This window comes from Cololabis saira, chromosome 20, assembly GCF_033807715.1.
Source record: "Cololabis saira isolate AMF1-May2022 chromosome 20, fColSai1.1, whole genome shotgun sequence".
Lineage (NCBI taxonomy): Eukaryota > Metazoa > Chordata > Actinopteri > Beloniformes > Belonidae > Cololabis > Cololabis saira.
Genome location: NC_084606.1, coordinates 18,337,251 through 18,351,241, shown reverse-complemented (window position 1 = coordinate 18,351,241; position 13,991 = coordinate 18,337,251). Strand labels below are relative to the sequence as shown.

At 40.9% G+C, this 13,991-nt stretch overlaps 1 protein-coding gene across 1 annotated transcript; it reads right to left on the bottom strand.

The window, feature by feature from the left end:
- Positions 1–1,478: 1,478 nt before the first annotated feature.
- Positions 1,479–12,860, bottom strand: cited1 (Cbp/p300-interacting transactivator, with Glu/Asp-rich carboxy-terminal domain, 1). Its single transcript, XM_061710415.1, has 2 exons — positions 12,687–12,860; positions 1,479–6,334 (listed from the first exon to the last, which is right to left on the bottom strand). The coding sequence occupies exon 2, from the start codon at positions 6,316–6,318 to the stop codon at positions 5,749–5,751; it is 570 nt and encodes a 189-aa protein (XP_061566399.1). The 5' UTR covers positions 6,319–6,334; positions 12,687–12,860; the 3' UTR covers positions 1,479–5,748.
- Positions 12,861–13,991: the final 1,131 nt, after the last annotated feature.

Here is a 13,991-nt window from a genome sequence, read left to right as displayed (position 1 = left end):
TATATTAAAAGACCATGCTTGGACTGCTGCCCTTTTACATTTGTAACTTGATCACACAGAGAAGTGTTGATTCTTATTATTTGCGTTCAAACAATAATCTGATAACTGTTCCATTTGCCCGCACTGAACTGGGATGGAGGGCTTTTGCCTTCTCTGCCCCTTCTGCATGGAACCTGTTGCAAAAGGACTTGAAACTATCTGTTCTACTAATCTGTTCAATCCAGACTGAGAGCATGTGAGACGGCCTCCTTAACCTGTAACTGTTTTATCTCAGTTTTTTGTAATTTTACTTTTTTGAAACTAACGTTTTGCTGCCTCTTGGCCAGGACTCCCTTGAAAAAGAGGTTTTTAATCACTCTCCTGGTTAAATAAAAATAAGAAATGATTCTCCTGTGGGGACGGCAGGCAGGCAGTCCAGTATCTGCACCCTCATCTGCATCAGTCTCTGTAATGTGTGCAATACGTGGTTTTACATTGTCATGTTGAAATATGCATGGGTATCCTTGGAAAAGTTGTTGTCTTAAATGTATTATACGCTATGTTGCTCTAAAATACCATCACTGATGTGTAAAGTATCCCTGACAAAGACACAACATGATATTGTGACAATGCCTGGGTTTTAGACTTGTTGCTGGTAACAGTTTGGATGGGTCTTTTTATTTTTGGTCACAAGCAGAAGGTATACATTTAATCCAAAACAAAACATTCTTTGCCCATGTATTTATGTCATCTTTTGATATCTGATAATGTGTCATCACATTTACACAAAAAACCTTCCTCCAGATTCCTTCAATTGTTTATTATGTATATTATATTGTTTATTTATCTGACGGTGTAAAGAATTTACTGTCTTTATAGCTCATGATTACAAGGGATTGTCATCACATGTTTAAATATTATTTTTATTTCACCTCCTTTTTAGCGCTAAATAACCTCCTTACAGACAAGTTTTGCCATGTGTTGTATTTATTAAAATTAATCTGAGTGAAATGACCAAAAAATTTACTAAATACAAGTCAATGTTTTTGTCTTTTAAAAAAAATCAATTAATTTTCCATATTATTCCAACATTTTCTGATGTGCGGTTGTAAATACATTGTCTGTGCAGCTTATTCAGTTCTTAATCACAATGTCTTAAACTTTACTAATCAGAGTTTGTTTTTTCTTTAAAAGAAAAGAAAAAAAAATATGAATATGATTGATGACCTGCAGAAAATGTAACTAAAGATATCTGTTAGTAATAATGCTCTTTTGAGACGTGTAATTACCACTTCCAGCCAGCAGGTGGCAGCACGTTACTGTTAAGACTAGGACAAACTCATGCATGAGAAAATGCTTTAAAATAGTACATTTTATGTAGCTTCAGTGTAAATAACCTTAAACCTTTGAATCACAATGTTATGGAAGTTGTAAAAATGTGTTTAAAATAGAAATGTATACGCTGAGTAAAGGGTGCTGCTTGATAAAACAAATGCGGTGTGTAAACTTGACATTCACACTTGTTAGTTTTCTCCTTCTTTATTTCCACAAACTTCTGAACAGTAACAAAAATACAAGCATTTTCTCTCCAATATGATTTTTGATCACTTACGTATTCATACACAAGAACAAGTGAGAGCTGCTGAATAAAAGTGCTTTAAAAAAGTCATCTTTGAATAGTAATTTATGTCATTTGGGGTAAAACTCGGGGAAAAAGAAATATGAACTTCAAGGGAAACCAACAACAACATGAGATCTTAATTTGCAGATTGAAAAGAAGGTAAGTGTAATGAAAAAGTAAAACAAGGGTGAATCAGTGCCGTCCTTGTCTGTCTGGGCCTGGCAGCAGAGATGTGGCTGGATGATGAATTACGGGGGAGTTTTTATAACAGTGGCCTTTCAACAGATACATCTCTGCTTGGGTTCAAGATGTTCAGAGTAGTTGATGTGTTTGGGGATTATTTACTGAAGGACCCTAACCCCACCCCACCCCACAAACACACACACACACACACACATGCACAGGCTAACCCATCACTTGTGGATACTATGAAAGCCCTTCATTCATTTCCAAAAAGAAAAAAAAAAGAGTTTTGGGATCCTGTACTGATCAGGCAAATTATAGAATTTATAAACTAATCTGATCACTTACTAAAACTTAATAGATCTGTTATCTGCAAGCTTCAGGCAGTGAGACATCCTGTAACCTTTAACACCTTTAGCGGTGGCTCCTCCAATGAACTTCAATAATTAAGGGTCTTTTCTTCTGACAGATGATGCACTTAATCGATACACTTTGCCAATGGCTGTGAATGATCCAACCAAATGGTAAAGTTGAACTTAGTTTTATTATGTAGCTCGGACTGGAATTTGAAATATCCACTGACAGCAAGAGCCAGATGCAGATGTGGACCCAAAGAGTACTGATCATTACCATGAGCGGGCATGTTGTGAATCCTTTAAATCAAGCAGGAGAAGAGGCGTGCCGCCTGCTCATCTAAGGTGCTCTGAGGATACTTGGCTTTATAAGTCTGTTTGGAGCTCATTCAAAGAATAAAACAAAGGATTTTGAACCGATGCTGCAGAGCCAAAACAAGCTGAACCAAAGAGAATCTAACGCTCACTTCTGTAACAAAAGTCTCACTCGAGACAGTTTACAATTTACAGTTTTTTCAAAGCTTGAAACCCATCGATGCCTCCCAGTCATCAACAGATGCACCAGACTTCAGGTTGTGAAGCAGAAAATGTAATCAAACTGGTTGGATGTCAGATTTTAAGTACTGTCAAGAACATTAAGGGTTGAAAAAAGGTATGTGTTGGGAGTTTTTGTGAACTATTTGTAGTAAAATAATAAGGAAATGACAATTCAAGGATATGTATAAGACACCTTCCCTAGGGGGGAGAGGAGGAACCCTCTGGTTCACACAGGAAAAAAACTGAAACAGCTGGAATTAAGACTGGACTGCAAGCAACACACACACACACACACACACACACACACACACACAAAGGCTTTAAGACGATGTGGAGCAGATGGAAACAAACACAAGGCCCCCTTCGACGCGAAGAATGTTATTCTGACCCACTTAGGCACCGAGACAGAGGAAGAGGAGAATCAGAGTGTCTGTCTGTGGGCCTTGGAAGCGATGAGTGGCATCTTTCTTTCTATTCGCCATGTCAGTGAGGCGATTGTTATGAAGGAAATAACCGCCGAGGCCCCTTTTTAAAAGAAGAAAAAAAGAAAAAGGATTCTGTCAAATTACTCCTTCAACAGGCTTTCATTAATCGCCGGGTCTCTCATTTCATTAAGGAAAGACAAGAAAGTCGGGGGCTGTAACTGAGACGCTTAGAAATTGCAGAAAAAGAAGAAAAAACCAGTGGGACTGCGTGTGCGGGGAAACGGCAGGGATTGAGGGGAAAGCAAACATGAATGTACAGAAGCTGTTGTATATCAAAATAAATTAGTGTCTGGTTTCCTTCAACCAATAGGTGCTTTTATTTATTTAAATTTGAACTAAACCCACTTTTTCATCTCTCACACACACAAACCCCCCCAAACCCTGTGAAGTGTGTAACTGACAAGTGCCTGTTTCATGGCTGCGACTCCCATTTCTCTGCTGTAATACCATCCCTGTGTTTTGGATGTGTGCTCGTGTGCCTTTGCGAGGCTTTAGCCGCACATCCCGTGTGTTTTTGCAACGATGCAAATGCTCGTGCAGGTGTGTCCGTCTGCATGCATGCAGGCGGACAGGTGTGCTGTTTTGTGTGGTCTGACGGGAGGACCCAGAATGAAAGAGATGACAGACCCTCGGGGGTGAAAGGCCTTTGTAGTCCTGCGTCTCTTATTACCGCGGCAGGTATATGTCAGGGCCCGTCCCCAGCAGGACGTGGCTACGCTAAAACCCCCGCAGGCGGGCGGAGGGGCCGAGTGTCAGCTCCGATCGGTGATACCCTAGATCATGTGCGAGGTTGGCCGCAGACCTCGTCTGGTGGCGTCGGGGCTTTCGGGTCAAATCATACGAAAACATAAAAAGGTGTCCGGCCCTGACGAACAGTCCTTCAGCCTTTGAATGCATCCCATGATAAACAGCGTCTCACATTAAACCGTAAGGCGGCTATTAAGGTGGAGTGAGGTCTCCCGGCTCTGCTGCAGACTGATTACATAAAACAACAAGACAACACTTTCATGAAAAGGTTTTTGACCTCGGTGATGACCAGTTTACGTGTCACAGGTGATAAAAGAGACAGTTTCAAGTTGTGAAATCACTTCAAAACAATCATTTAACATTTAGTTTCACGTGTAAAAGCTCTTCGTAGAACACCACCTCAGGGTCGGCTCATTAGCTTTTCCCACAGCGTTCAACTGTATCACATGACACTGACATGGTAACGGGGCAACACTCCCCCCCCCCATATGCACACAAAAGATCCCATGTCCATGTCAAAGAGGTCAAAGCTGTTTTGGTGATTAGGCAAGTGCTTTTAATGCTCGTTAGCGGTACATCAAATCAGATATCTTCTACGAGCTGATCGCGTCTGAAGGTGTCATAGTGACACCATGGCAACCTGCAGACTTTGTGATGGGAGAACAGGTAACACATATGAAGACAGCAACAGTAAGGTCTGTTTGAAGTGTTTATGTCCACTGTTTTGATATAAACGTCCAAGCAGAAGGGCGGAGACGAAAATGAGGAGGTCCTGTCGCAAGGCCAGGCGTCTTCATCGGAGGAGATACCACCCGGGCTCATCGACACCTGGTTAACTAACCTCAGGACCAAAGCGGCTCCGCTTCCCTTCATAGCCACACCAAATATACTGCGTTCATGTCACATGCTCCAAAAAGATCCCACGTTTCTTAATCTCATTCATTACGATCAGAGAAGCCGGGCCGACCGTAGAGGTGATACAGAGGCACTCCTTGTCCAACACTCCTGATGGATATCAGCCAGTGTCTTAAGTAACTGGAATACAACTGATTGAACTGAATTCCAACAGAAAAGGGAGGGAAAAAAAGAGAAGAAGAAGAAGAAGAACGTTGCGATAACGGGTTCGCAGACAATCAGATCTTTGTGGAGCGTAGAGACAGGAGTCTCTTTCCCATGAGACCACAGTCAGATATTGTTTATCGAGAAGACAGGAAGCGCAGTGTTTGCCATCATCCCTTTGCAGATCTCTCTTTGAGCCGTGGCTCCCATTTTCTTTGCACGCCGATCGGATCGACAGAAGACGACTCTTTAAAGAAAAGAGGGGGAACCCAGTCCAACAGGTGTGTCTTTCTCATCTTTCTGGTTCTGCCTCTGCGAGGTGGGTTCGAATGTCTCTTTCAAGCCTTCTCACATCCATCAGATTGTCTTTATGAAGCCACTACCGCAGCATAGGGGAGGAAAGATGACAGATTAACATACTCCACTAATGCTTTTGCTTTTTGTCTTTTAAAGGGAAACGGGGAAATAATAAATCAGAGTGAGGCCATCATTGGTTTGATGGCAGTAATGACACATTTACTGATTAAATGACAAGAAATTCCATATAAGTAACCAAAAAAAAAGCAAGAGTCCTTTCCTTTGCATTGCCGGTCCACATGTAGCGAGTATGAAAGCAAAACAGATACAAGAGTATGTGTCCAATCTCTTTATCGCTGTGTCTCTTCTGTTTCCTCCGTGGATCAACCATGAAAGGGAGTACAGAGAAAAGCAAACCGGGAAGGGAAGTCTTCTCTCGCTCTGTCAATCAGTTCCACCGCATCTGCGTATGTGGGATTTTCATAGGTCAGCATCCAGCGGGCACATCGGACATGAAGTCAAACTCGTTCTGTCCCAGCCAGAGCTCGGGCAGCTCGTTGGCTCTGTCCAAACCCAGCTCCACCACCAGGGACATGAGAACCTCCTCGTCCACGGGGTCAAAGTCGATAATCCCGGACGCGCTTGAACTTTGGCTTCCCATGCCGATGCCCACGCCGCTGCCCGCGAGGCCTCCGGCGGGCCCGAGGAGCTGGCCGCCCGAGCCCAGCGCCGAGGCGCCGAAGCCCCTCTGAGCGCCGCCGGGGCCCGGGTGTCCGGCGGACGCGCTGGCCAGGTTCTGGTAGTGCGAGTTGAGCTTCTGCAGCTGCATGCTGGCGATGAGGTGCGGCCCCGTCTGCAGGCAGAACGGCTGCGGCTTGGAGAGCGGCGCGGAGGACAGCGAGACGCCGGGCGAGGACGCGGGACCGGCCGACGGGGAGAAGGGCACGATGGAGGGCTTTGAAGACGGGTAGTGGAGCAGGGAGGTCAGAGGAGACGTGGAGGAAGCGAGGTCCTTCATCACTGCGTGGGCGTTGACAGGGAGCAGCAGTGAGGTCATCACCAGGAACACCAGCCTGCAAGAGAAGAAGAATGAGGAACCAGGAAGAGAAGATGATCATATCCAATATCATCACACTGGGATATGGGCAGGATGAGATAAGCCGGTTAACCAAATAGTCCCGCTTTAACAGCTGCTGACATCACTGAGGATAAACTTTTCATAATTTTTTTCTGTTATCATCAGATATTCATTCTCATTCAGTTAGAGGAGGGAAGAACTTTCCTTTACCTCTTTGTCGTACCTGCAGTCACCAATCCTTTATCAAATTCCATGGCCCTCAACTCTGGAACTGTTTAGATAGATCTCTTAAATTAGCCTCATCCTTAAAAACGTTTAGGACCAGCTTGGTGAGGTATCTTTTATCTAGACAAAATTAACAGGCTATTCTTACGGAAATTAAATTGCCATTTCATGGATATTTTTGTTTGTGTACTTATTGTATTTTTCTTTGTTTATTTTACCTTTTCTTTTTTCCTTTCTATTCTTTTGCTATTGACTGATTTGTTTTTGGTGATTTTGTATTGAGGGGAGGATTTCTTATAAGCCCTTTCGGGCTTCTTTTCCTCTCCTGCACAAATTATTTGTCTTTATATGATAAAAAAAAATTATTGTACTATCACTGTGCAAAATAAATAAATAAAAAATAAATAAATAAATAAATGCTATGAGTGATAAAACTTCTTTGGGAGAGGAAAAAATGGGAGATGATAAATGTCGATATGCTGCAGAACAGCATCCAAATACTGAACATTTGAACAATGTTTATTGCTACATGATTAATTTCACCTCAGTAATGTTGGACTCTGTGTTAATCCTCATTAATTTTTTTAAGGGGAGTTTTTCTTGCTGTTTGGCTTAAGGTTTTTCTCCCACAAGGGGAGTTTTTTACCTGCCAGTGTTCATGTTACGTTTACGTAATAATTGCTCGGGGGTCATGTTCTGGGTCTCTGGAAAGATCTTAGAGACAACTTCTGTTGTATTAGACGCTATATAAATAAAATTGAAATGAATTGAATTGAAAATTGAATTAACCCAGAGTAATGTAAAAATTCAGTGTTATCCTCGATAAAGTTGATAGATTTACATCCAAGATTTGGGCGGTGAGCTTAAAACCAACAGGACTTTTCTTCCTCCTTTCTGATATCAAATAAGACAAGGACATTGATACCCCAAACTTGCTGACGCATGTTCCTGTCCTCTACCTCTGGCAGGTGCTCATAATATAAGGTTGCACCGGTGCCATAACCGATAAACCCTCCCGCCCTTACCTGCACAAACAAGAAACCATGTGTTTCAAACCCATCTCACTTTTCTAACAATACTCTTCCCTACTTCGTGGACCATATGAGCAGTAAAATGAACTAACAATGGGAAAAGAGCGATGAATAAAATGTAAAAAGTTATTTAAAATCCCAAGACGTGCAGGCTGGCCACAGTTGTGACCGTAATATGAAGCCGTATTCTGTTTGAGTCTAAAAGCAGCAACAAACGACTATTGTAACTCTACCCACAACTTTTTATTAAAGGTCAAGCAATCCCAATAATTAACGCATTGTTTGCTTTTGTAGCATGGACAGAATAAAACAAAACACTAGAGTGTAAAATTGACCACAAAAGAGACGAGAACAGATGTTTCTCATCTATTTCCAGGGCTTTTGGCTAAGCTACACTGAGCTGAGTGCTAACAGAGCACATTTTTGACCATTTAATGCACAGCAAATACACAAACAAATAGCCTATTAGTTACAATTTAAACAAAGAAATGAAAACTTTACTGGATACATTAAATGTTTGCTTTACAAGTGAATTTTAAAGATATGTTTTTAACAGCTCACATGCATATCCAGCATAACTCTCAGTATGTAAAAGCTTATGTATTTTTCATGATCCACGTCTCATTTTTGGAAACTACAGGTAGCAGAAACCAGTTTAGCTTAATGGTTAAAAGTCATGAGAACAATTAGCTAGAAACATGGTTGAAGCTTCTTAATAAAACTACAAATTGCTATTTTCATTAAAAATGTTGGTGCATTCACTGAACTGAAAAGACCTAAATAAATGCTAGCAGGTGTATTTTTTTAAATCAATTTCAATTTCTTAACTTGTTTCTTGAGACATCAAGCGAGCTTAGCTCTCATCTGCAAAATAAACAAAACAAACAAAATCAAGCCCTACAGCTGATAAACTAACTCAGGCTCTTCAGAATCTGGTTGACAAAATCATTTTGGTGAGAGATTATGAAGGTTCGCTGTTATAAAACCTGAAGTTAATGTCCCGTGGTAACTACGGATAGCAGAAGCCGGTTTAGCTTAGTAGCTAAACGTTAGGAGAAATTAGCTGGAGACAAAACTTAAAACTTATTTCTCTCCTCAAGAATACAGATAGTTATTTTTACATTTTTTTGTGACCTGATTGACCAAACAACACATGAACAAACAAACGAATTCAAGAATTCATGTGAAAAAAGTATTTTTCAAGACTTTTTGCTTAAAATAAGGCAATTCTCACAAGATTTATTGAATGTTAGACTTATTATGTTTTTCTCAGGCTTAAAGGCACATTAAGCCTAAATCTTCAATGAATGTTTGCAAAGACAACACTGAAACTTCCCCCTCGACTGGCAGTGGTCGCGTGTGAAAACATGATTCACGCTGACGCAACACTTTAAAAGTCTAACAGAGGATGGGCCAAATGTCTGCCATTTTTATTGGCTTGCCACTGTGCTGAAGACCTGGGAGGGACGTCACCTTGTTTGACTTACAGTTTTGGCAAATGTCAGTCTGATTTTGTAGTCTATGCACACGCGTGGGGGGGCAACAAATGGTGTCATGTGGAATGTATACACACACTTTTGGGTGGTAAAAGTGTGGTTAGATATAGTTAAACTGAGGAAAGCTCGACAAACATCTTAAGTGGTTATTTCCCGACAAACATGTGGCCCCCTTCGACTGCAACAACAAAGGCCCTGTTGACTCGACGGAAGCTTCGCTCATCTTATTAGGACCTGGCAAATCACTGAGGTAACATCGGCCTGGGAAACACACAACAAAGGGACCCTGGAAAACCTCATGACTATGTATCTGAGGCTGATTTGGTGCATGTTCACTTCGTGTCTGCTTATTCTCCTGACCTATTGAACAGCAAATTAAGCATGAAAAGGCTGCAGGGAGACAGCCTGTGGCCACCAATGGGTTTAGGGAGTGTTTATTGGTCTGTGCATGTAGGATGTGTGTGTGAAAGGAATCCGCAACACAACAGAGCCTTTGAGGATCTCAAAGAGCCACTGGGTCACATGGGGGGATAAATACATATGGGCCCTGAGAACAGACCATATGTCTAACTCTGAGTGTGTGTGTGTGTGTGTGTGTGTGTGTGTGTGTGTGTGTGTGTGTGCCTATGCACAACAACACTCCTTGAGGCTCATATTATAGTCCCTGAACTGGTTTATATTACACTCAGTTCAAACAGCATGTGTGCAGTAATGGACACACACACACACACCACATCATGAGGCTATCCTTTGAGTGAGATTAGCACTCAAAAATATACACTGATGCAAAAAGTTCAGGCACACAGACACACATGGCTTAATGTTTGAAGTGGAGGCAGGCATGCAGCTGCGCTCAACTGATAGTTAAGATACAAACAAAGATACCAAACATCTGTCAGCGGCAGGTTTGTGTGTGTGTGCGTGTGGGTGTGTTTGTTCATTATTCATTGACGGATTACTGTCAAGACCAGGTTGCACATGGGGTTTCTGCCCAATAACTTTGAGCCTCATTATTCAAGAAGAAGCAGATTAAAACTACTCGCGAGGCCCTTAATGCAGCAGCTTTTGAGATAGTCTGCACTTTAACGCTGCAACTACACTAATATTTGGGGTGCGTTAGTGTTAGTTTTTAGAAAACTCCGGAGTAAAAAGCTTAGGTTTACCTAATGTGGTTATGTTTAAGAAAAAGGTTAAATCCAAGAGGAAACCACCCAAAAAAATATTTTTTTTCATTATTCCCGTTAAGTGTTTATAAACCTGCAGCCTCCTGAAACTCTGAGATTCATAGTCTTTGTGGATTGCAAACACTTAAATTTATGTCAAAATGTTCCCTGATTTTTTGCAAAAATTTCAATATTGAGCATTTTTTCCACAGTCTCTGATTTACATCACGTCCTTTCATATTCATATATAGGTCCACTCTGTACTGTAGTTTTGAATGTTGTTTTTTTTTCATGCTTTGCTAAAATCATGTCAGAGATACTTTTTTTGAAGCTCACTTCATGACAGTTGGTTCACTGCAAAAACAGCTCCTCTAGAAATAAGCCTAATATTCCATAAAACTAGTCAAAATGGTCTCATTTTAAGCAAAAATATCTTCATCAGTGGACTACGAAAAAATGTCTAAGGTAGAAAAACAGCAAAACAGTCTAAAAAAAGTTTAATTGTCTTGAAACAAGGCTTTCTTGCATTTTTAGATATTTATTTTTGCAGTGTAGAGGGAGGACTGAGCCTTTACTCCTGTCTTTTTTAGACCCCTGACTTATTTTTTTCGTCGTAATTTCAGAGATACAGCAAATGCACCATAACGCAAAACTAGGAATAGATAAACACTGAAAAGCTGCATATTTCTAGCTTGATATTGGTTTGTAACATCAAAGTACACCTCAAGTGGCTCATGGAATGACATATTTTCAAATTCAGACATCATGATTCATGAATGCCCCTTTTTTGCAGAATTGTGACTGTTAAAACTTCCTATTGGAAGTAGAGCAAAACTACCAAAAAATAGCATTAGAGTTGTTTTCTTAAAAGCACAACATACTATTTTCAAAACCGGTATAGTTCAACTTTGGATGGATACTGATCAATCAAAAGCCACTTTCACACAGAGGTTGTGAAACGAGGACGCTGAAGATCCCCTCTTCACTCCAGAAGTGTCAAAATGATCAAACAATAGTTTTTCCTCTGGAGACTAAAGTGTTTGGGAGGAAAATGACACTGACAGAAGTAGTCATTGTCACTCAGGCCGGTGTGCTGACTCTTTATAAATAAACTGAGAATGAGGCAGAGGTGCTCCTCTCCTTGTCGGGTGGTGACTCAGTGGGGTTGGGAAGGATGCTGTGTGAAACTGGACTGGAGCAGTGCCAGTGTTTTTTCCTGTCCACAGCTGACCTGTCTACTGAAATCTTCCAGCAATTTTATGACATTGTGAAATCAGATACTCGCTTGCAAATTATTCCATTAGCAGTCTGAGTTGCTGTGATGACTGATAGTTATATTAAGGTCACTAATTATAAGGACTTCTCATCTCAGTAGTGTAAAGGTCTTTAAAAATTAAACAACAATACTATAGCGTTCAGATTTTGAATTTTTACTAAATTACAGTCACAGTAGATGTTATGTGTGCACTCTGTTTTGTTGTTGATGTTTTTTAATAACTGTATCAATAAAAAAAAGTTAGACTAGTATCTTAAAAACAAATTTGCCAAGAAATATGTTCATCTTTTTGTTGTCATTGAATCAGAACAGAGGGTGATGTACTTCAGCTGATTGAAATAACATCTCCAGACACCAGAGTTGCTTTCACCTTGGACTGGGGATGATTCAGAAAACAGAAAAATACTGCAGGCAATGCCAAACAAATAAATACATCCTGGAAAATGGCAAGTGGGAGACTCATTTCACCACAAGGCTGGTTTAGTAACGTTTACACCTGAACGCATCACCTCATTTCAGATATGATGCAAAGCTCCACAACATGTATTAAAGTGACCAAATGAAAAGAAAAAAGAAAAATCACCTTCTGAACATCAGTATTTAAGCATAAATATAATTGATCAGATTGGCCTTTGACCGAGGAAGGGTCTTGAACCTTAACAACGGAGCACAATTAGAGCCGGGGCAGCAGATTGAAGCGTCCGCGTCTCCGGGCTTCTGGCGCGGCACATGCGGCCCATGCGGCCCGCGCTGACACACTGGTACTCCACTTAATTACCTCCACATTGTGGATGGTTTATGAGAAGCCAATTCAAGGATGGAAAACAGCCTGATTTCACATGTCACCCCCAGTTTTTCTCTCTTAAGTAAGAAAAAAAATCTACTGCTTTAGAGAAATTCAATGAACTTGTCTCATTTCGATTGATTAAGTGGCCATAAGAGCTGCAAACACACACACACACACACACATCCAAATAATGCAATTAAAAAAAAACATCACTTTGTGTCTTTTCAATAGTGGACATTCATTATTAATTAAAACTTAAATTAGAAACCCTTCAACTAGTTTCAGGAAGAGTTGCGAGGAAACTTTAAACAGCGCACCCTGACTGACAACTGCTGTCAAGATGGGAAAAACATCACAGATCTGACCTACCTTGGAGAAAAGCGGGCAACGGATTTAAATAGTCGTGTCCAAAGAGTCCCAGGAGTGCGTTTTTAGAAATAAGAAGAATAGTGATGATGATAATAAGCAGAAATCCTGCGGAGCCTGACGCGCGTCTGGATGAAGCGTGTTCCCGGAGCGGCTGCAGAGACTCTCTCTGCTCCTCAGCGAGCCTGCTGCTGAATAAAAAGCACTTTGTGCCTTTCTCCTCCTCACTGAAAAGCGAGTGTGTGTATATGTGTGTGTGCGTGTGTGTGTGTGTGTTTCTGTGAGCGCAGTCTGCCATCCACAAACCCCGGACTGGATCTGGATCTGGACTGATGTGGAAGTCTCAACCACAAAGCAGCCACTTGGAGAAACCTGGAGAAGTGATCGGAAGCCCAGCAGTGGTTCCAGCTGCTGTTTCCCAGGTTTCCCCCCACAGACAGAGAAGAAGGAGTTGTGATTGTACATTGTTTCGAGCCTTTAGGTACATCACGCCAGCTGCAAGCCCTATCTTGTCTGGGCATGCCAACTTTATTGACTCCTAAGCTCTGGTTTAGATTTGATTCAACACAATGTCTCATTTGGCAGAGAAGGAGGGGGTTTTACTGACACCATCTGTTTTTATGCCTTATTAGATAGAATTAACTATCAGGAATCAGATAGACCGTTTCAGACTAGGGCTGTTCGATTTTGCCCAAAAATAAAATCTCGATTTTTTTCTCTCAAAATCCGATTTTCGATTACGATTATTTTGTGAATTGACAAAAGGCAAAGAAATGATTTCAAATATGCTGTTTTTTTATTGAACATTTGAGCAAACTTTGCTCTTATTTGCTCTTATTAAACCCAAAATGAATGAATAAAGTGCAAAACTCTGTAAAATAAGTTGAAAAAAAGTTTTAAAAAATATAATAAAATATAAAGTTTTATCTCTGAAAAAAAAAATCAGCAAATCAGCACTTGCAAACATACAGTAAGTTAGTTAGTAGTTAGTAACTAAACTAACTAACTAAAGTAAGTTATATTTCCAATTAAATAAAACAAGACATTTTCTAATTAAACTAAACTGGGTCTTTGCATGCTAAATAATAATGCAACCCATGAAGGAGGTAGAGGTGTGTAATGTCAGTCATTACATTTGCAAGTTTTTTGCAAGGACCACGAGCCGGTCTACCGCATCTGGCTTGAGGGATGCCCGCTGGCATGTTACAACGCCCCCTCCTACACTAAAGAGCCTCTCTGATGGGGCATTTGTCGCAGGTATTGAGAGGTATTTCCATCAATCATTAATATGTGTGCAGAAAAGGTTAA

What these genes read in the sequence shown, in the direction of transcription:
- cited1 (XM_061710415.1), bottom strand. Translation starts at nt 6,318, where the DNA reads ATGACCTCACTGCTGCTCCCTGTCAACGCCCACGCAGTGATGAAGGAC.